Source organism: Arabidopsis lyrata (genome assembly GCF_000004255.2).
Source record: "Arabidopsis lyrata subsp. lyrata unplaced genomic scaffold ARALYscaffold_4, whole genome shotgun sequence".
Classification (NCBI taxonomy): domain Eukaryota; kingdom Viridiplantae; phylum Streptophyta; class Magnoliopsida; order Brassicales; family Brassicaceae; genus Arabidopsis; species Arabidopsis lyrata.
Window position 1 is genome coordinate 22463131 of NW_003302552.1, and position 22817 is coordinate 22485947.

Here is a 22817-nt window from a genome sequence, read left to right on the forward strand (position 1 = left end):
AGAGAGAAAGAGAAAGAAAGAGGAGTTTCGAACAAAAATAAGAGAAATCTAATGAGAGAAACATAGAGATTTGAAAATTAGAAAGAAGAGAAAACGAATAAACTAATAATATGAGCCGAAAAAATGATAAAATTCATGTAGCAAATAGATAATGTTCAATCTGATGTTTTTCAAATTCTACAGTACCCCGACTTGGACGAGACAATTTTATTATTTTATAGTATTATTAATTCTACCGTATTTCAAAAGCTTTTCATCAAAGTAGTATATTGCTAAGTTGGTAGTACATAAAATTCTGAAAATGTTAAAAAAGAGAATAATATGCAGATGAAAAAATGGTTTGACATTTTAAAAGAATCTAACTAAATCTTGATGTTGAAGTAATTGGAGTCAAAATGATGCAGCCTCACGTAGCCGTCTTCACCTCCACTAGAGAAACTGAAAAATACATTCCACAAACTCAGTGAGAGAGCCAAAAACACACTCAAAAACTCATCATGTGAGGATTGTATCAATCTATCAATCAAAATCAAATGTTGTTAGTTTACCTCTTCCCATCAGGATTGAATGCCAACGCATTTATAGGTCCAAAATGACCTTTCACACCACCTATTTCCTCTTCCAGAATCTATATGTATTATATACAAAATACACAGTTATATATCTCTTTTCCAGGTTACATGTTTTCAAATAAAACTTTCTAATTGTAACACTAACCGTGTCGTAAAACTTAGCTTCAAACTTCCCAGCACGATGATCAGTGGTAGTCACAGCTGATGCATCTTGACCACCTCCAAGCACAACCTAAGAGAGAGCAGAAACATTCACAAAGATTAACATCAAGACTTGTGGATTTTGGAAATTGATTTGAATTTTCAAGAAGCATTAATTCATACATGGTTGAGAAGTGGAGACATGGCAACAGCATTTACAGGCACCACTGTTGTATAACTCTTAATAAGAGTCAGCGATCTCATATCCCAAAGCTGAAAAAATCAACAAAAAGAACACTTTATTAGATGATTTATCTCTACATGTATGGTGCAAAACTTTGAAACAGAAGGAACACATGCCTTTGCAGTTTTGTCATGTGAACCTGTAAGGAAGTGAGAGTCATCAGCTGCTTTGCAGAGCGATGTAATGGCCTCCTTGTGACCCACTTCCACATCTGATTGCTTGAGCAATTTTCCAGTCTAGTAACAATGGCAGTAGCACCACATAAGGTTTAAAAGGGAAATTGATAGACAAAAGAAAGCCATGAAGCAATATGAGCTACCTCGGTATCCCAGATTCTGATAACAGTATCTTCACCACCACTAACAATAGTTTGGTTCAGAGGACCCCAAACAGCTCTATTGATCTTCTTCTTTCCGTCAGGACTTTGAAGGACAAGCACAGAATCACCAACCTCTACACCATTGCATTAAACCAATTTCCTTTTAGATATACAAGACATAAGGCTAAAAAACATAAGTAGATTTGAACCTAGAATTGACAACTTACGGTCTTGGGGATCTTCCGCAATGCGTTTCACATGAATAGCAGAGGAAACTCCCATGAAGTGATCAGTGGTAATCACTGCAAGATGATCTCCAACAGAGAAATCCACAGACCTCGCCGAAGAACCAAAATTGAATGTGAATAATTGTTTTCCAGATTTTACATCCCAGAGCTTTGCAGTCTGATCAGCACTACCAGTGATCAATCTTGACGAGTCTCCTAACAAATCACAAACAAATAACTAAACATTACTATTTAGTTATCAACAAAGACATCGACTAGAACCCTAAATTGAATCCATTCCATCCACTCAGTACTATATGAATTTGAGAAGCTGAGCAACTTACGGGAGACATCACAGCACGAAACAGCACCATTGTGGCCACGGTAAGTTCCAAGGCGCTCGCCGTTATGGGCAAGCCAGAGGGTGGGAGTGTGGTCCTTGGCGCAGGAGAAAAGCAGATCGCCATCTCTGTTGTACCTGAGGAATGTCAATGGACGTTCATGTCCCTTCATCAAGATCGGCGTCATCCTCGTTTCTAGGGTTTGATGCGAAGAGTTTTGAATCTTGAAAACATACGCGAAATCGATTCAATAGAAAGAACAAAATATGATTGAATTATCGGAATCGGATTAGCCACATCTGAAATTCACAACTCACAAGCATCGTATAAAGGAACTAAACTTGTGCTAAGTTTAACATACGCGAGATATGCATACATACTTGGCGAACATCTAATCGAAGACCTTCGGGATTAACGCACTCCATTGTCATCACGGAGGAGGCGACGGTTGAAGGACGGTTTCGATCAGCGGTCAGTGAGATTTTGAGGGCTTTAGGTTATCTTGTGAATTCGTTTAAGGCCTTGTTTGTTTCATCATTTGGCATTTGCATCCAAATGATCTATCCAAATGATCCATTTGGATGATGCATTTGAATGATGTTTGTTTGATCATTTGGGTAGTTCATCTTAATGATGCATTTAAATGGACTTTTGTTTGTTTGATCATTTGGTAATTCATCCACATCCTCATCTAAATAAAAATGACTAAAATACCCATGCATTTAAATGGACCTTTTAAACCAACCAACGTCATTACAGTGTTCCTAATAACAGTGTCTTTAAACAGAGCAAGCAGTGGCATAATAATCGATTTGCTTAATCTAGATAGAGACTTTACCAAACAAGTATTTGCGTCTCGATTCAAACCCAATTCCTGAAAGAACAAGTCAAGCATCATCAAATCCAGCAACAAAATCAAAACTTAGAAAACACATCAACCAAGGATAAACAATTACCTTCATAAGGTAATTGTGTAGGACCAAGAATCATAACGTTGAAATACCGGGAGCTGCAGCAATCAATCGCACAAAACTCAGATAAAATCATATATAAGACCTGAAAACAAAGACATGAATCATAAAACTAATTATTGCTTAAGTACACAAACCTGTTAATATGGAAGTCTAGTTCCTTTGGCAATCTCTGCAGTAATAGAATCCCGTGTAGCCTCCATAATTCTGTCACCAGCAGGTACATATGGAACATGCCCATCATTTTCATCACCATGCTGCTCATATGATTCCACCATTTCCCAATGTTTGAAATCACTATCTTCTTGCTGTGAATCTCGGATAAAATTATGTAACGCCATTGTTGATGTCACAATCTTAATCCACTTCTTCACTTCATACTTAGGGTGTTTCCTGTCTAGTATTCTCCATTTAGCCTTCCATACACCGAAAGTTCTCTCAATTATAAGGGAGACCACATCCTTATAGCAGGCAGCGAGTGTAGAACCTCCATGGCTCGAAGCTGACAACAACTAAACTCAGGGTGTCTCTCGATTAGTTGATTCTTGTGGGAAAGAATCTTATCCCGCGACTGAACACTATCCTTAATCACTTCTGCTACAACTTGTTCAGCTTGTACAGACCTTGATCTTTTTTTACTAGTCCTTGACTTACTTGCAGATGAGGGACCATTGCCAACATTGCTCTGAGTAGGAAGGATCTGCCTTGATTCAACATCATCATCTTGAGTAGGAGGGATCTGCCCTGATATAGCATCATCATCATCATCAGCTTGATGCATTGTGTCTAATTTCTCTTCACCTTGTTTAGGAGCCCAACCCTCGGCTCCACTGATATGCACTTTACCAAATACCTTTTCCATCAAATCCACATTTGCCATTGGCTTCTCTTTAATTTTCCGAGCTCCAGGCCATTCCTAACAAATAATAAGAACTCTCCATATAAGCACTGATAATCAACGATAGAAGCATCTTAAGAATCTACATACCTTACACAATTCATTCCACCAGTCATCAGACATTTTTATGCTCCCATTTGGATAGTAACCAAGACCGGTTCTGTTGTGAGTCAGCTTCCTAAAAGCCTCGTACTGTTTTTTGCAAGTAGTAAACTTGATCCCAAATTTTTTCCATGGATGTCTTTCCCCATATACCTCATAAAATCTATCTATAATTGATTGTCTCCCAGCATCATTCACAATCTGATTTCTTATATTTCCTTTAAGCTTCTCCTCAAGTCTTAGTTCAAGGTAGAAACGAGTTTGCTCATCATTCCACGCAAGATTCTTAGTTGAACATATGTTTTTGTAAGAAATCAGTCTAAATTACAAAAAAAATTCATTAAATATAAGTTTAGAGGAGAATATACTCACATCAGTACCATGGATAGTTGACATTTTTCCTTGAACGAGTTCTGTCCTACACATAAAATGGCATAAACATGGCTTTTAAAATATTTTAAAACTTGGATTCCATGGTCTCTTTCTCATTAAACAAGTTTCTATAATAATGTCACGTATCACATGGTCTCTTTCTCACTAAACAAGTTTTGTAGTTTACATGATTAGACCAAGAGGCTAATAGAAGAGACTACCAATTATGTGAAGCTTTTATCAAAAACAAACCATTTCTGTGAGGCATTTCATCAAACATGTGGTTGGCATCAACAATTTCAAGCTCTAGACTCGTCAAAACCATTTAGTTGTTAATTCATAAACCTCGTAATAGCAACAAAGCACTTCTAATCATTCAAATTGGAACTAATTTCAAAATCAGAAGCAGTATTATTTAAACCATAATTCTCAATTCATTACACTAAGAACAAAACGAGTGAAATTTGGACAAACCCACAAGCTGAAATCAAAGGAAGCAGATGCAGAATCAAAAATAAAGTATAGCAAAGAACGAAGCGATGAAGTTGCATCAAGACTATTGAGATATGAGAGAGAACAACATCAACGAGAGTATCACATGAAGGAAGCTGTGAGAGAGAACTAACCAAGAGGAGTAGAGAGAGAATGAAGCGAGAGAGAGATCGACGAGAGCGAGGGATCGAAGCGAGAGAGATCGAAGCGAGAGAGATCGAAGCGAGAGAGAACAGAGCTTCGTCTCCGAGAGAGAACAAAGCTTCGTCGCCGAGAGAGAAGAAAATCGAAGTACGTTTAGAAAAAAATCAATGTAATTGTTTAGTTTAATCAAGGGTATTTTTGACATTTTCAACATTTGACTGAATTATCTCCAGTTGACTGCACCAATTAAACTCAGCCAAAATTTTCAATTTTTTTGGATGAGTTTGATAAAGTTCATTCAACTGATTCAGCTGAATGGTCGGTTAAATGGTTTAAAAAGAACATCATTTTTCATTTCCATTCAGATGGATCATCTGAATGGTGAAACGAACAGCACCTAAGTGGTGAGGGTACAATTGGTTATAGGCCTGGGCGTTCGGATATTCGGATCGGGTTCGGATCGGATTTTTCGGGTTCGGGTTTTTCGGGTTTAGAAAACTAAGACCCGTTCGGGTATTTTAAAACTTCGGGTTCGGATCGGGTTCGGATCGGGTTCGGATCGGGTTCGGATCGGGTATTTCGGGTTTGGATTCGGGTTTACCCGAAGTATCCAAATATTAGAAATTTTGTATCCGATTCTATGCAAAGTATTGAAAAATACTCAAAAAAATCTATAAAACTCAAGTATTTTATACCCGAATATAACCCAAAGTAGTTAAAACATCCGGAAATATCTTAACATCCGAATAATTTAGGCACTTAGGTTATTACAATTATAAATATTACTAATATATTATAACTATGTACTTATATTTGGGTATGTTCGGGTACTTGTTCGGGTTCGAGTTCGGGTCGGGTTCGGATTCGGGTTTTCGGGTTGTGAAGTTTAGAACCCGTTCGGATATTTTAAAACTTTGGGTTCGGATTCGGATCGGGTTTTTCGGATCGGGTTCGGTTTGGTTCTTCGGGTTCGGATATTATGTCCAGGCCTAATTGGTTATATAACTCCGAATAGAGCCACGTGGTAGTTGCGGGCTCGAAACAGTCCACGTGGCCTAAACATGTAATCAATAGGACCCATGCCATTTTTTTTGTTGGCCAAGTTCATTTTAGAAATGGAAATATCTCTGTCCCTCTCTTCTCTGCTCAACATGAGAATTACAAGTTGTTTGAATCCAAATAATTATCAGTTTTAATCGACGTACAATATGCCATTTTCTTATTTAGCATATCCACTAATCAAATTTAAAAGTTGATGTATTTGTTTCATGTCTTAGAAAAGAAAGAGGCTATAGAGTGATGCATAAATACATTTTTGGCATAACAAGTTGATGAAATTTCATAGATTTAAGTTTTATGAAGACGAATTTTAAGTTCCAATATATGAGTTCTTTATTAAAAAAAAAATCATCACAGATTTTCTGTTCCATTTTTGAATGTTAAGTAACGCGATTGTAGAGGTGGACATTTTAAACCACTTGACTAAAGATATTTTCCAATTGATTAAGTAACGCGATTGTAAATGTAGACATTTTAAACCATTTGATTAAAAATATTTTCCAAAGTGAATATACTTTTGGAATTTTTTCAGTTAGAATTGTTATAATTTTAGTTTCTTTTTAATTTTAATTTTATAATTTCATTGTGAAATGATTTCACAATTTTTACAATAGCTTATTAATGTAATTAACATACCTTATTAGTAAAATATTGAAGTGATTATATTAAACTGAAAAATAGAATTTTAGTATCAAACTCAAGATAATTATTTATCAGCTTGAATCGACTAATCTATGACTCCGATCATTTCCACGTATAATTATACTAACTGAATTTGAATATTTTGCTGAACGTATGAAGAAGAGAAAAAAGAGGGAACACGTCTGCAACAAAAAACGGCGCGCGTGAGTCTCGGGCCTAAAAACAAAAACGAATTCCCTTCCTCACGTCTCACCCTTCTCCCATTAGCAAGAGAGAACACAACACAACACAACACAAAAAATCTCTCTCTCTTCCCAAAAACTCAAAATCTCTTTGAAACAAAGTTTCCATCTCTGCCTGCAATCATCATCATCATCATCATCGCCTCTCTCTCTCTATATTCAAGATTTCTCCTCAGGTTTTATCTCCCACCCCTTCTCATCAATTCCAACTCTGTTTGCTATTAAAAAACAGAGAGATTGATTTCGTTTTTGATCTTCTTTGATACGATTTATCTGGAGATCGTCAGAGAGGTGTGAAGAATTAAAAAAAATGGCAGATTATCAGATGAAACCCGTTCTTCAAAAGCCACCAGGTTATAGAGATCCAAACATGTCGTCTCCTCCTCCTCCCCCTCCTCCCATGTCACAACAACCTATGAGAAAAGCCGTCCCTATGCCTACTTCTTACCGACCAAAGAAAAAACGCAGAAGCTGTTGTCGTTTTTGTTGCTGTTGCATCTGCATTACTCTTGTCCTCTTCATCTTCCTCCTCTTGGTCGGAACAGCTGTTTTCTACCTCTGGTTCGATCCTAAGCTTCCTACTTTCAGCCTCGCTTCCTTCCGTCTCGACGGATTCAAACTCGCCGACGATCCCGACGGCGCGTCTCTCTCCGCCACCGCCGTTGCCCGCGTTGAGATGAAGAATCCCAACTCGAAACTCGTCTTTTACTACGGAAACACCGCCGTGGAAATGAGCGTTGGTTCAGGAAACGACGAGACCGGGATGGGAGAGACGACGGTGAATGGATTCCGACAAGGCCCCAAGAATTCGACGAGCGTGAAAGTGGAGACGACGGTGAAGAACGAGCTCGTGGAGAGAGGACTGGCTAAGAGACTCGCTGCGAAATTTCAAAGCAAAGATTTGGTAATTAATGTTGTTGCAAAGACTAAAGTTGGATTAGGTGTCGGCGGAATTAAGATCGGAATGCTCGCCGTTAATTTGAGATGCGGTGGCGTTAGCTTGAACAAGCTTGATACTGATTCACCTCAATGCACCCTCAATACACTCAAATGGTAAAATTTTATCAGTAATTAGGATTTGGTTTTTGATGTTAACTCTTACATCCAAATTTTCGAAACTTTATGAGATTATTAATTATTACATTGCAGGTTAAATATACAGTAATGAGGACGGAAGGATTTGAGGATTTGGAAAAGACGGTTATCTAACTACATCCGTATAAATATTTGTAACTTTACTGTAGACATAATATTTTTCCTTTTTTAAAATTTTATATTTTCATACTCCATTAATTTTTATTTTTGGGGGCATTTGATCAAATTCATTGAGGGGCATATTTAGGGAGTGTTGTGTTTTTATTTTTTGTGTGTAATAGTTTTTTTTTTTTGTCTGTGTAATATTTTATGTGGGTAATTTATTTGGGAGGAAAACATACTGTAATGTGATGATTATTTATTTTTAAGAATATTTCGACATTTTTGTGTAATGGTGGGAATTGTTGTTCAGGTGGTGTATGAATGTTTAGACACTAATGGGCCCGTAATAGGGAATGCTATAGGTCGGATCTTGTCGATCCAAAGACGTAAAAAAAAAAAGCGGTGTATGAATGTTTAGACACTAATGGGCCCGTAGAGTATATGGACTTAAATGTTTCGTAACCAAAAAGATAGATTCCGAATGGTGTTTGTTGGTTTGTGCCATTTTTGGGACCTAAATTGTTAAATGTTAAGTTGGATTCCGAAAAATAATCTGGTTAAAATTATAAATTAAGTTAGGCATGATATCAGGTTGTTTTTTTTTTTTCAGGTTGTATTTTTTACAAACTTAGCTTCTGGTTAAATCAAAATATGTTGTTGAGTTTACTAAATTTATCTTCAACTAAGTAGTGAACGATTAAATTGCTAACCATTGACAATAAAATCAATAAACAGCTAACCAGGAAAAATGGCTTAAGAAAGATTTTTTTTCAGAATTAGAAGAATAAGAAGTCCAAAAATAACACACAAAAAAAACCCACTATATAACTTAATCTGTTTTTCCCCATGTTTATCGTTGAGAGAAAGAGCTGCATTTGTCATTCAATCTCTTATATATTAATTGAGAAGCATTTTTTAAAAATAACCTCACCGTTATGTATGATTAACGAAAATGCCATGCTGACGTGTCGTCTTCACAGAGCTTCTTAATCTGTTTAGTTAAAAACTCAACATTTATTATGATATTTACAGATTTTGTCATTAGTTTTACTCATGTTTATTTTTTCTAATTAGTTTATGCTTTTTATTTTTCTCAATTAATTAAAACGAAAATATAATTAAAATATGTAATTAAGATATACAAATCTATACAAAATGGAGTACCTAATATTTTGTGTATCTATTAATATAACAAGATATATATCATAAATCATGATAAACATAAAATTTAATACATAAACGAAAAATTTCAGTAATCTTGATAATCATTAATACACTACCGTTTATCTAATAATATAAAATTCGAACACTTTCAATATTATCAATATATTAAAATATATTTAATAATCGTTTTGTTCCGCACATAGTACGAGATATTATCTAGTATGATTTGTAAAAGTGATAGAGGATATGTAATGTACTGTCTAATTGAGAAATGAGAATGTACTATCTTTAGTATTATCTATCGTACGAGTGCAGGTTTCTTTCTGCAAAATTCTCACTATACAGATAGTAAAACGAATTAGGATAAAACTAGATCACATGTCGAAACTCGGAAGAGAAGCCAAACGGAGGAGAAGAGAGTCGATCACTGTTTTATCCTATATGATGATGAACTGATTCAAAAAGTGTAACTTGTTCACGATGTTTATTCCCTTCAACTAAATGCAATAATAAAATTAACAGAGAGAAAAACATGTAGACGATAATACAAAGACCATCTCGTTTCCTACCTACACCAACTCATACCTCGTATAACCAAAAAGCAAATAATAATTAGGTGAAACAAAAATACTTTCATGCCTCAACGTCCAACGCATATCGTGGCAATTTATTTTGTTATCGCTTTGTCTACAAGGTTGTTCATGTGGCCCTAATAAGATAAGTCCAATTTCTCTTTTGTTTCCTCTCTTTTGCTTCTTTCTATTAATAGATTAATGCATGTTAATGCACGCCACATACTATATAAATTAATTTTTGATTATAGTATTCCTTATTTATTTCCCGCTACGAATCTCTTAATTATTTTAAATTGATTATCTTCCGAAACTGCTTCTATTCAACAAAAAACGAGAGACTAGGTTATGACCCCAGATTCTTTTATAACAACTTACCAAAGAAAATGAATCCACCTAGATCCCAGAAAAATATACAAAAGAACCGGACTTGGTCAGAACTTCAGTAACAAATAAAGAGAAACTGATTATCATACGTTTATATGAACCAAATGGTTTTCTGTAATTAAAGTTGAGGTAAATATTGTTTCCTCATAAATCATAATAAGTGCCAAAATATATTGCGAAAACTATCATTTCAGGAAAGTTTTCCAAATTTTGATTCTTTTTTTCTTTCCAGTGTCCAGTTTTAAAGCTGAATAGTATTATCATTATAAGGAAATGAATTATTTAATGGGTGCAATCACTTGATCTCCAAGCAAACAGATCATAATTTCCCTAAATTAAAACATTCTTAATTCAAATCAAGATCGAGATAATCTTAACAATATCAATGTTCTTTACCAAAAAACTTTAAAAACATTCCAATAACATCATTACCATAAAATTCATAATTCTGGTAGTGGGTCAAAAGGAGTGAGTGACAGTACTGTGGTCTCACGTGAGAGAAGGCCCATTTATTCTCATTAGCGCGCATGACTTTCACGAACATCTATGGGCGCGTGTCGTGGTACAATAGTCAAAGTTGCTTGTAAACCAAGCTATAGAGTGACCAAAACCGAAGCTCTTATACCGATATAATCCACGTGTCCAAAATCTAGCTCTCTGATCGGAGAAGCGGCTAGTCGTTTGAATCTCCCACTAATCTCTCTCTTAATTACCTTACTTAATATTTTCATTTACAGAAAACATAATTATGATACGGCCAAAATCTCGGAAATTCCATAACGATAACGAAATTTTCGAAAATCAAGAAAGAAAGAAAGTAAGAAAAAGCAAAAAACAACAAAAAAAGGAAATAATAATATTTTGATAAATGTGAAGTAAAAAAAAACACTAAATGGGAGGCGCCGCGTGACTATATTTAAGAAGGGATGTTATTAAGAAACGGCGATTTCTTGCTTCGTAGCCTTTTTGACTCTTCTTCCTCCGAAAACTTTTTTACTCTCTCTCTCTCTCTCTCTCTCTCTATATCTCTTCTTCTTCTCCTTCTCCGGCAACTAAAGAGAAATGAAAAGCCGAGTGAGAAAAGCTAAGTATACGGTTCACCGGAAAACCACCTCCGTTCCGTTCGATGGTTTCCCAAAGGTTGTGAAAATCATCGTCACTGACCCATGTGCTACTGATTCTTCCAGCGATGAGGAAAACGACAACAAATCTGTTGCTCCGAGGGTCAAACGTTATGTGGAAGAGATTAGGTTCGGTGAAGACGACGATGAACCTAAACCGGCGAGGAAATCGAGGAATAAAACAGCCACGGCGGCGGCGGTGGTGAACGGTGGTGATTTGGTGAAGCCTGTGGTGAAGTATAGAGGAGTGAGACAACGACCTTGGGGAAAATTCGCGGCGGAGATTCGTGATCCTTCCAGTCGTACTCGACTCTGGCTTGGGACTTTCGCCACGGCGGAGGAAGCTGCTATAGGTTACGATAGAGCAGCGATTCGACTCAAAGGACATAACGCTCAGACGAATTTTCTCACTCCTCCTCCTAGTCCGACGACTGAGGTGTTGCCGGAAACTCCGGTGATTGATCTTGAAACGGTCTCTGGTTGTGATTCGGCGAGAGATTCACAAATCAGTCTGTCTTCTCCGACTTCTGTTCTCCGGTTTAGTCACAACGACGAAACAGAGTACAGAACAGAGCCAAAGGAAGAACAAACTCCGGTCTCGGATCCGTTTTTCTTGCCTGACTTATTTCGCGCCGGAGATTATTTTTGGGATTCCGAAATTACCCCTGATCCTTTGTTTCTAGACGAAATCCACCAGTCGTTGTTACCAAACAACAACAACAACACTGTGTCTGATAAAGAAACGAATCTGTCCGAGAGTTTTCCGTTGGGAGTGATCGGCGATTTCAGCTCATGGGACGTTGATGAGTTTTTCCAAGATCATTTGTTGGATAAGTAATTGAGTTTAAAAGTTGGTTCTTCCTCATAAATTTTCTGGGTTTCTTTTTTTTTGGTTGTGTGAGTGAGATGAGTGGTTTGATGACAACGACGGGATGCATCTTAGCCGTCCGTTTTCCCTTTCGTGGACGGCTCCGATCAGCGGAAGAAGCGCAACGGAGTTTTTTTATTTATCTATTGGAGAATTTTTAAATTTAATTTCCGAGTAAATATAGTAATTAGTGTTAAGATTGTGAGAGTTTAAATTATTAGGGGGGTTTTGAATTGGGGATTTTGGGAGGTTTTTGTTGTTTGGTTTCTCTCCGAGTCTGTCACAATGCAAGGACGCAGTATATAGAATAGACCGTATATATATTTATTATTATTGGTAAAAGTATTTATTTAGTGCAAATCTTTGTCTTTTGTTTCCTTCGCATGAATCTCTCTAGCAAGTGGGGTTTATGTGACTTGTCATTTTATTTGAATTTTCTTGTACATATAAACATCAAATCAAATTTTTCTCTCCTAAACAAATAAATAATTTAAATAAGACAAAAAAAATCAGGAAAATATCTTAAGATCCTAACTACAATATGGATTAAGACCAAATCAACTATCTAATTTTAAATGTACATATAGTCAAAAGACAAATTAAATCTAAAGAGTAAACAACCATCTTCTTGTGCTTTTTTTTTCCTTCTCTTTTGGCACTAAGTGTCAGAGCAACAATGCCCATTAATGTGAAGAACCAACTCATTGAATCATGTATTACCCTACACATTGTCTCCACTTTAACAACCTTCTCAATTTCAAAGACAATCAATTACTACACCCTTTTTTTTTTTTCTTGCATTCAAAATTTGGTCCATGTCTACGCAAATAGTTCATTTGATTCGATACAAAATTTTGAATGCAAGAAAAAAAAAATGAGAAGAACAAAAAAAACAATGAAACAGTGAGGAGTATAGAAAGATAATGTATTGGGACATGAACTTAGATGTCTTTCTGTCAAAGACCACCACAGACTCTCTTTTGGCAAATTGGAAATTTAAAGGAAAGAGTTTTCCAATGAAGAAGAAGACTTCTCATGATCTCGTCGTTGACCTTAGTCCCCCACTACAACATTTTAATTATTTACTTTCTAATCTATCAATCTTTCGATTACGACGTTTCCTAATATAATTACATAAAAACGTCTTATGGAATTGTCATTTATTTATTCACATGGTTTCAACCTGTCACTCTCTGTCTACTTTAGGAAATGTTTTTAATTTGATTGTAGACTTTTCTTACACTTCTACTAACTATGTTTTTTTCTTCAACATTTTTACTTTCTTTTTACAATTGTGAAGAGAATGAAGTAAAAATGACCATTAAAATACTTAAATCAATAGGAGAATAAATAGAAGAAGAGAAAGAAGTCTGTGATGTTTTAGAAATAAAAAAGGACCATTCACCTAAAACAGCAATAACAACAGTATTGGTCCGTTCGAGGTTTAATTTGACCAATTGAGTAGATTTGTCTCTTTCGTGTTTTAAAAATTGGAGTTGGACCAGACCGTTTTTGGCTTCCCGAAGTGTGTGTGACTTAACTGCCCTGAAACCCTCTTTTTCCTTCAGAAGCAGAGCGCTCCCCATTCCTCTATCAGAAATTTTAACAACAATCAAAACTGAAACCTTTGATTTTCGTAGTTGAATGGTCAAACCAACAAAAAAAATTGTTCAAAAATGTTGTGGATTTTTTTAAGTATAATGCAATTTTTCATAGATATCTAGTGATGGTTGCACCAGAAAGAAAGAGACAAAACATGTTAGATCACTTCTCCGATCAAATCATAAATATGAAAATATTTTGTAAAACCTTAAAGTTGGTTTGTTTTCAAAAAATATATTAATCCATAGTAGTGTGGCAAGAAATGGACCACTAGGCGTATAGAATCACAATGAAGATTTAACAAAGCAAGAACAAGATATAGATATTCTAAGATCTACTTGAATAAGACATGCAAATGCATTAAAATTAAAAAGAACAATCGACCTTTTAATGCAGTCATCTAATGCGTGTGGCAGGAAATGCTCTGTAAACAAAGTTTTTAAATGAAGTCGAACATAATTTAAAAATTGTAAAACAATATCGACCAATCGTTTTTGGCAGTAAAATTTAAAAGACTTTAATTTGTAATATCTCAGTAGATGACTGAAAAAACAAAAAAAAGTGGGTCTAAGCCCATGTAGCGAACCACGTTGCGAAAGGAAATGTCTTTATCAGACAGAAGTTGGCCCAAATCAAATTGAGAGGTGAGACAAGTTGCCTCTGTACCAATGAGATTGTTATGGGTCCCATAAGATCTTTAAGTGAACCCTTCTTAAAACGCTTTTATACTTTGTGTATTAATTAGTTATAATCCGGTTTGACTCCGGTTATATCTTGCAAATATAGAGCTGGTTAATTAATGGTTAATTGGTTACGAACTATCATTTTTGGTAGATAAAGGTTTGTCATCTATGCTTTGGCATTGTGTTGTCAATTTAGGCATCAAGGCAAAGAACAAAGAAAAAAAGCAAAAGTATTGTTTCCCCCAAGTTGTTCACAAATACTGTAATATGTTTTCTACGTGGAAGAAAGATTTTTCAAGATTCAAATGTATTTATTACAGTAGTTATTGTTTGTCAATATAGTCACTCAGGTTAATTCAAATATTCCAAGCATGAACATTGGAAAATTTGAAGATACAGTACATAAGTATTCATCAAAATTTTAAGTACATCAATTCAGAGACAACACTATTGTTTTATTTGAAGAAATCGGCAACAATGTTGTTGGATATACTTCACTTGCTTTACAATGTTCACATTTTTAACCCAAACAACTTATATATCAACATATTTTGGTTGTTTTTGTATTGTCCATAGAGAAAAAAAAGAGTTTAAAATACATGAATTATGACTATAAATCTGGATTAATTAAAAAAAAAAAACTATATTGAATGAATTAATATGTTTTTGAATGTTGCAGTGATTCTAAACTAGATCCGATTTGATACACCATTTTTCCAACTAATTGAGCCAACTGTACATAAGATATATTAGATGAATAATATCATTCATCAATAGATATAGTTGGTTATTCTTGTTGTTCTCATTAATATGGTCTTGAATATGACAAATCACATTATAATGTGTTTAATGTTTTCCCTAATAACACTAACAATAATAGTGTTAGGTGGTAGTACCTGGTTGGTGAAATGCTCATAGTGAAATTGGGTCAATATAAAGATAACACTTATTACTACTGGTCTCGCCAGCCTAATTGGTTCTCATTCTTGTCTTCACAAACATATAGACCCTTCTCACGTTTGATGAATAGACACTTATAACTACTGATTTCGCCAGCTTGGTTCTCATTCTTGTCTTCACAAACATATAGACCCTCCTCAAGCTTGATGAATAGACCTTTTTCGAAAAATAAAGTTGATAATCTTTGATCAAAAGCATATAAAATTTGGCCTTCGACTCTAAAAAAAGTAAGTTTACACCAGTCAAGTAAAAACCGCGATCAAACTCATTCTAGAAAAAGTGGTTTGAGGCCCAAATGAGGCCCATAATGTGAACAAACCTTAGTCAAAAACGGCAGGGAGTGCGGTCAAATGTTTTGAAAACGACAAAGAGTGTTAGTGGGTGTTTTGTCTGGTTGATTTATCAGCGGCAACGAATCGTCTTCCGAAGATATTTCTTTCTTTTTTTGGATTTCTCCATGCAAGCAAAAGCCCTAAGAAAAGAACACCAACCATTCGCAATCGTGCGACGTGAACATTCCGGCATAACGGAAGAATTCGATTGCTGAAGGATTATTGAAATTGAAAGTTATAGTGATTGAGTTTTGGTTTTCCTGATGGTGGAAGAAGCAAAATTGGATTCAAAATCGAAATCGATTCCGAATGAGAATTTGAGATTCGGAGAAAGGGCTTTGTCTGCCGGCGGCGCCGCTTTTTTATCGGCGGTCATAGTTAATCCCCTCGATGTTGTTAAGGTTCGAAAGTAAACAAATTTCCACACTTTTGGCTTTGGAAATCGTCTGCGAAAATCTGATTGAGCTTCTTGTGTGTGTGTTTTTGTGATAAGCAGACGAGATTACAAGCACAGGCTGCAGGAGTTCCGTATCAAGGCTCGTGTCGTCTTGGTTGTTTCGATACGAATTCCAAGGTATTTTTGCTAGCTGATTCGTATTATGATAATAAGCTAGTCCTCTAAATTGGATTCTGGATTGCCAAAGGATTGATTTTTATCTTCTGGTTATTGCAGCAGGTGGTACATGGTTTGAGAAGTAATTCTGCTCCAGGGATGTGTAGAATTACTGGCTCTGCATCTGTATGCTCAGATAATCAGTACAAGGGAACTCTTGATGTCTTCTACAAAATTATCCGCCAGGTTAGACCAGTTGTGTTGTGTGATTATTGTTGGATATTGAGATTAAGAGTTGCAGTGTCTATATGTATCTAGAGATATGTGTGATTTTCTTATGTTCTTTCTTTGAGAACTTTCATCTTACGGGCCTCTGGTATCAGGTCTTTGTGATGCAATTTGTCTTTTGAAATTTTGGCATCGTCTAGTAATTGTTTTATTTCTAGTTCATTATTTACTCATTTGTAGAGTTTCACAGGAACAACTTTATGCAGGAAGGGTTTTCTAGGCTTTGGAGAGGTACAAACGCAAGTTTAGCTTTGGCCGTTCCGACTGTGAGTTCTCTTAAGTAATGCTGTTTGCTTCTGCAACTTTCTTGTTCATTGGGTCTTCATGACTTATTACTACTTCTTTATATATGTTGCTAGGTTGGGATCTACATGCCTTGTTATGATTATTTTCGCAACATAATGGAGGAGTTCACGACAGAGAAGTCCCCAACTTTGACGATTTATGTCCCTCTAGTTGCCGGGACATTAGCCCGCTCCTTGGCTTGTATCTCTTGTTACCCTGTTGAGTTAGCCAGGACACGGATGCAGGTAACTCTTTAAGGATTTGATCCCTTGTTATTGCCCATTAACACTATAGTTAGTAGTCTTGAGCCCTATCCGGTTGAATGAACAAAAAAAAGTAAAAGTAGATGTAATGGTGGGGAGGAGCTATAGTCAAAGAACCAATGGATATCGATTCTTTTGTTTTACAAACAGGCCTTTAAGGGAACGCAGAGAGATGTGAAACTGCCTGGCGTTTGGAAGACATTGGTTGACGTCGTCAATCCAGTCAAGGGATCAAATAATGGCTACAGGATGTTATGGACTGGTCTTGGTGCTCAACTTGCTAGGGATGTTCCATTCTCTGCAATCTGCTGGTCGATACTTGAGCCTGTGAGTAATCTGTCACTGAAAAAACACATCCAATGTGTCTTCCATCCATGTCCTCACTATTGTTTCATTGTGACTTTAGACCCGGAGAAGCATTCACGCGGCCATGGGTGAAGAACCAGGGGCAGGCAGTATAATAGGTGCGAACTTCACTGCTGGTTTTGTTGCGGGTGCAGTTGCTGCTGCAGCTACTTGCCCACTAGATGTTGCAAAGACTAGGCGTCAAATAGAGGTAAACATACCTTCGCTTTATCTTTCATAATTCCACTGTGTTGCTCTACCAATTAGAATTCATCACCAGCTTCTAGACAGCTGCATTAAGTAAAGTTTGAGATCTTAAAAGCAAGTAACAACATTTAAACTTGTTTGGATTTTGCAGAAGAATACAGATAGAGCCATGACAATGACCACTAGACAAACCTTAGCAGAGATTTGGAGGTATGAGTTAGAGATCCATAAGACAAATTACGTTTTTGATAAACACTGGAAAGTTCAAAACTGAACGATCCCTGTCGGGTTTTTGTATAGGGACGGAGGAATAAGAGGGATGTTTAGTGGAGCAGGGGCTCGGGTGGGACGAGCAGGACCATCTGTAGCCATTGTGGTATCCTTTTACGAAGTGGTCAAGTATGGACTGCACAAGTTTCACCAACAGTAAGTCAGTAACACTTATAGTTACTGTAGACAGATTTTGTTTTGATGCGAAGCTAAAAAGAACCCTTCCGCGTCTAACTCAATAAAGAGGTTGTTGCCGTATGAGGTGCTTACTACACCTTAACAAGGCAAAACGTGAAATTTATTCTTTTTTTTTGGGGTCAAGAAGGAATATTATTTATTCAAGTTGTTTTTCGTTTTAATATTTTTTTTGTAAGAAGAAAGTAAAGTTATTTTTTTAACACGAGATTCTTATGGCAGAAAATGAACTTGATGTTGATCAAGGGTGTGTAGCAAAGTCATTTCTCAATAAATAACATGGCATATATAATAATTCCGTGATTTTCCATGAGAAATTATAATCTGAAGATGGACTTTGAGAATCGAATCCAAAAAGCATTGAACTCAACGGGTGCAAATTTTCTGGCTTTTAATATCTTGCGTTTGGATTTTTTTCGTGAGGCCAATAAACCGGATTTGCTTCTTCTTCTTTTGTTTATATCTCTATATAAAGAGTTGGTAATTGTCAAATTTCTGGTAATTTAAGCTAAATGACCATAACACAAATACTATAATGAAGAAGAATAAATTAATATGGAAGGGAATAAACAGATAGAGTGATGGGGAAACAAACAATAGAGACTATCATCAATCTCCAGAAATCATAATCGAGACTCTGAAAATTTTATCCACAAGAAAAAAGGCAAATTGAAACTAAGAACAAGTTGCAAAAAAAAAAAAAAACTGATGAAAGAAAGAAAGAGAGATTAGAAGAAGGAGTAGGAAGAAGAAGCATCAAGAGGATGAATTAGGTAAGTCAGCACTAACGCCACCACCATTAGCAAGTACGCTATCCCTTGATCTATCGATGTTCCTGCCAACCAAATTCAATGTCAATTCGACTGTAAGAGAGATAAACCAAATCGATTTCTTTTTTTTTTCTGTTTCCAGATTTCACGATTCAGATCTGGAAATGCGAATATCGTGGAAGAGAGAGAGAGGTAGATGCTTACCATCGCTGGTGGGAGCAGGAGCTGGAGCTAGGGATTGAGCGCCGGCGAGAGACAAGATGACGGCGAATACAAAACTGAACAACGCGAATCCGGTGACGGAGTTTCTCGACGCCATCTCTCTATCCGCTGGTGATTGATCCGAAGAGAATGATGATGCTCGAGAGAAAAATCGAGAGCTCTGCAGGTGAAAAACTCCGGCGAGAGAGTGATTCTGCAGAGACGACGGAGGAGGGATAAACGGTTTGAGAAATGAATGAAGCAAGTGTAGAGAGACGACTTGTTTAAGGTGGTTCTTATAGTAAGAACACCGGTTAAAGGGTTACCGGTTATAACCGGTTATTTTATCCAGTCAAATTTATTTACTAGTCAAGCTAATAAAAAAAAGAGTTCAAGAAGCATGATTTTCTTCGAATTTTCTTTTTATTCTTTATTGACCCTCGATTGTTCTTTTTTCTTTTTCCTAGTTTTCTTGTCAAAATTGACATTTGAATGATCAAAGGTATAAATTGTTAGTGTAATAATTTTGACTAAAGTTTGTTGTATCTCTAATCAAATTTGATTTGTGAATTGTTGATAGGAAACTGTTCTTTCTTTTTTCTTTGTCAACGGATAGTAAAAGATAGAAACTTGATTACGTACCGATCTAAAAATTATAATCATAGAAGGAGTTTCAAATTTTTTATTATTGTACTAATAAACTAAAATTATTACAAAAATTGAATATTGTTAGCTTTAAATGGTAAAGATCATAAATTCAAAAATCGCAATAGAAAATTAAATAACATTATCCGGCCAAAATGAGGCTATGGATTTACTAATTGTTGAAAAAAACGAACTCAGTTAAATTGATGCCTATAAAAAGTTATTTACACTTTGAAACTAACGGGTGGCTTTAAACTAAACTAATACTGTAGTTTTCTAATATTTAAAAAAAAAAACAAGGAAAAAAGAAATAAAGCTTAAACCCAAAAAAACAAATATTCTTTAATTAAAACTGGCGGCTAGCTTAGGAAAACGTTACAGCGACGAAGAAGGCCATGTGATGTGATTATCTCCTTTTTTATAAGTTTTATAAAGTTTTCTTCTGATAGGCCTTTTTTTGTTAATTATGAGAAGAAGAAATAAAAATCTTTAGAGGTGGTGTAATGTATTGGTAGGGGCTGACAGACAGACTGGCAGCCAAACTGGACTTATTCGTCATATGTGACTCTCTCTCTCTCTCTCTCTCTCTATTATCCCTTCTTCTTCTTTTTTTTTACATTTTAAAGATATTCTCAATTATTTGTTTCTGCAATGTGTTTTTTTTTTTTTTTTTGTAGTTATTTAATTTAACGGCTATCAAAGTAGGTGTTAATCAGCGTGATTATCGGTTAATATGCCCACATTTTGATTTTTGAAATACTAAGATTTTCGTATCTCACATGTGGTGTCGTCAGAATAAAACAATATATCGTGATGGTGTTATTATATTACCTAACCTTTCTGTTTTGTTTAGGTAGAGTGTATTTACAATAAAAACTTTAAGGTAATTTGGTCAAAAATGCCACTTTGACAAAAATACTTATAAAAAATGCCATAAAAAAAAGTTTTTTTTGAAATTGCCACAATTTTGAATAATTGTGGTTTGAACTGACGAAATTACCTTTATGCTAAATAAGTGGGAAAATGATAGACAAAAACTGTTATCCAAAAATTGTTGTCTACTAAACAAATTGGTAACTGACGAAATTACCCTTATGCTAAACAAGTGGGAAAATAATAGACAAAAACTGTTATCCAAAAATTGTTGTCTACTAAACAAATTGGTAGACAAGATTTCGAATCAACAGATTTCGAAAAAAAGTTGACGAACAAGAATTGTTGTCCACGTTTAATGCTACATATTTCACAAAAAGTTGGTAGACAAGAATATTCAAGTTCGTGTCCACATTGAAACATTGAAATCAACATATTTCAAAACCATATATCCATAAAAAAATTCATTTAATCAACATATTTTTTTAAGAAATTGAGTCATTGAACTTACAAGATAACAAATGTTGTCGAAAATTCCTGAAAAAATATTGTCTACAATAGTTTGTATACCTAAATTAATTTAACAAATTAGACATAAAATTAAAGTTGTCCACTGAATGTTACAATTGTCTGTCAATGCTTAAAATTGTCTACAAAATTAAAATATGATCTGTTTTCAATGAATCTATCGAGACTCGAGACGATTAGCATAATGGTGAATTGTTTATTCTCAGCGAGATTCTTGACGGTGGTGGTGTGTGAAGGGCGATTGGATCTATGTGAAAATGTGGATTTCGAATTCAAGATCTAGATCTTTCTCAAAATTGAGAAAAAAGAGTGAGAATTGCTTTGCTTTTTTTTTCATTGCTTTGTGAGAAGAGGCTTTGAATCAGTGAAAAGATTGATAAAGCTGAAGAGAGTGATTAGATTCGAGAAAGTAAAGTCATTGTTGTTATAAATGTTGAAGAAGACAAAAACTGTGAAATGAAGAAGATGAAGATTGAAGAATTTTTGAAGAAATGAGAGAGAATTGGTTGAGGTGTAAATTGGTCATTTTAAATTAGAGTATGGCAATCTTAGAAAAACATAAACATTTATGGCAATTTTGCTAAGTTTTTGAACATTATATGGCACATTTCATAAATTTCTCAAACTTTAACGTCGGTTTAGTTTGACACTAGTAAATAATGCTTTTTGATGGTTTTTACCGTTCTATTCCATATCTATATTTTAAAAAAAAAAATTTAAAATATATGAGTGTGCTTGACTCCTATTTTAATTTCGAGTACCTCGGTTGTTGAATGTACGACAATATGAATTATTTGTGGTATAGACGTATAGTTATTATATTTGTTATTTAATGATTGATGTAAATATGTAATCTTTTACTCCCTCTGTTCCTGAAAATTTGATGTTTTAAAGTTTACACATATATTAAGAAACAATTATGATTTACTCATTTAATAATTTTTTTTTATTAAATATTTTTAATAATGTATGAACCAATAGTAATCTAAAACAGTTAATTATTTGTAATCATTACGCCTTGAAGTCTATGATTTGTTAATATCAATTAATAAAAAATAAAATAAAAAACTAGAAAATCAATCTTTGTGGAACAAACCTAAAACACTAGAACATAAAACTTTCAGGAACGGAGAGAGTATTAGGTAGCTAATTCACAAACTAGTGAGAGGAATTAGCCGTTGGATCAGTTACATCAATCATTTTATGTTTCAAAATATAATAATGATCTTTTAACATTAGAGGAACGTGCATGTTGCAGTTGGAAATAATGTAGGGTCATCTTTTCAAATTGTAGAACGTTATAAAATTTTACTTTTCAAGGGTCGCTAGATACTAATGTTTCAGAACGAATGTAAATCCAAAAGGAAAAATACACATATATGTGTCACATGTGTGCGGCCAAAATAGTTCACTGACCCTTGGTCTCTCATATCTTCAATCATGTTTCTTTTCCTGATAAACATATCTTCAATTATGTTACTCGACTGGTGGTGTTTTCAAGGGTGACAAAATATATATTTACGTATTAATTTCTTAGAATGATATTCGTTATCCTATAAATTTAAGTTACTATTTCTCCTTACGTAAAAAAAAGTTATTAAAAGTATATAAATAATCAATACTAGATGGTAATAACAATAAATTTTTTTAGCAAAAAAAAAGGAATAACAATAAATTTTGTATATGACGACTATAAATATAAGCACAATTAAAAAATCTTGGTATAATACTCAAAAGAAAAA

General features: G+C 35.0%; 6 protein-coding genes across 12 annotated transcripts; 3 read left to right on the plus strand and 3 right to left on the minus strand.

Annotated features, from left to right (window-relative positions):
* Positions 1-250: 250 nt before the first annotated feature.
* LOC9316299 (eukaryotic translation initiation factor 3 subunit I) lies at positions 251-2575 on the minus strand. Of its 4 annotated transcripts, none has more exons than XM_021028100.1 (9): positions 2186-2575; positions 1848-2067; positions 1504-1719; positions 1277-1410; positions 1074-1193; positions 897-986; positions 718-804; positions 549-628; positions 251-438 (listed from the first exon to the last, which is right to left on the minus strand). In XM_021028100.1, exons 1-9 carry the CDS (start codon positions 2273-2275, stop codon positions 363-365), a joined length of 1113 nt encoding a protein of 370 aa, XP_020883759.1. In that variant the 5' UTR covers positions 2276-2575; the 3' UTR covers positions 251-362. The 4 variants fall into 4 exon arrangements, with proteins under 4 accessions (XP_020883759.1, XP_020883761.1, XP_020883760.1 ...); XM_021028102.1 differs by having other exon boundaries at positions 2206-2574; XM_021028101.1 differs by having other exon boundaries at positions 2225-2573.
* Positions 2576-3257: 682 nt separating this feature from the next.
* On the minus strand, positions 3258-4852 carry LOC110229107. Its single transcript, XM_021028105.1, has 3 exons — positions 4188-4852; positions 3804-4100; positions 3258-3731 (listed from the first exon to the last, which is right to left on the minus strand). The coding sequence occupies exons 1-3, from the start codon at positions 4239-4241 to the stop codon at positions 3258-3260; spliced, it is 825 nt and encodes a 274-aa protein (XP_020883764.1). The 5' UTR covers positions 4242-4852.
* A 1818-nt stretch (positions 4853-6670) lies between these two features.
* Positions 6671-8253, plus strand: LOC9318124 (NDR1/HIN1-like protein 6). 2 transcript variants are annotated; one of them, XM_021027219.1, is made up of 3 exons: positions 6671-6942; positions 7046-7819; positions 7916-8253. In XM_021027219.1, the coding sequence occupies exons 2-3, from the start codon at positions 7077-7079 to the stop codon at positions 7929-7931; spliced, it is 759 nt and encodes a 252-aa protein (XP_020882878.1). In that variant the 5' UTR covers positions 6671-6942; positions 7046-7076; the 3' UTR covers positions 7932-8253. The 2 variants fall into 2 exon arrangements, with proteins under 2 accessions (XP_020882878.1, XP_020882879.1); XM_021027220.1 differs by having other exon boundaries at positions 7054-7819.
* Positions 8254-10958: 2705 nt separating this feature from the next.
* LOC9316300 (ethylene-responsive transcription factor CRF5) lies at positions 10959-12543 on the plus strand. The gene has a single exon (XM_021029967.1). It carries the CDS (start codon positions 11149-11151, stop codon positions 12043-12045), a length of 897 nt encoding a protein of 298 aa, XP_020885626.1. The 5' UTR covers positions 10959-11148; the 3' UTR covers positions 12046-12543.
* A 3186-nt stretch (positions 12544-15729) lies between these two features.
* Positions 15730-18356, plus strand: LOC9316301 (mitochondrial carrier protein MTM1). 3 transcript variants are annotated; one of them, XM_021028718.1, is made up of 9 exons: positions 15730-16053; positions 16149-16226; positions 16329-16451; positions 16700-16759; positions 16853-17023; positions 17192-17368; positions 17448-17597; positions 17745-17803; positions 17894-18356. In XM_021028718.1, the coding sequence occupies exons 1-9, from the start codon at positions 15916-15918 to the stop codon at positions 18021-18023; spliced, it is 1086 nt and encodes a 361-aa protein (XP_020884377.1). In that variant the 5' UTR covers positions 15730-15915; the 3' UTR covers positions 18024-18356. The 3 variants fall into 3 exon arrangements, with proteins under 3 accessions (XP_020884377.1, XP_020884376.1, XP_020884378.1); XM_021028717.1 differs by having other exon boundaries at positions 15731-16053; positions 16326-16451; XM_021028719.1 differs by having other exon boundaries at positions 15732-16053; positions 16684-16759.
* Positions 18357-18586: 230 nt separating this feature from the next.
* LOC9316302 (arabinogalactan peptide 16) lies at positions 18587-19403 on the minus strand. The gene is made up of 2 exons (XM_021028720.1): positions 19033-19403; positions 18587-18893 (listed from the first exon to the last, which is right to left on the minus strand). The coding sequence occupies exons 1-2, from the start codon at positions 19145-19147 to the stop codon at positions 18787-18789; spliced, it is 222 nt and encodes a 73-aa protein (XP_020884379.1). The 5' UTR covers positions 19148-19403; the 3' UTR covers positions 18587-18786.
* Between the last annotated feature and the right edge of the window lie 3414 nt (positions 19404-22817).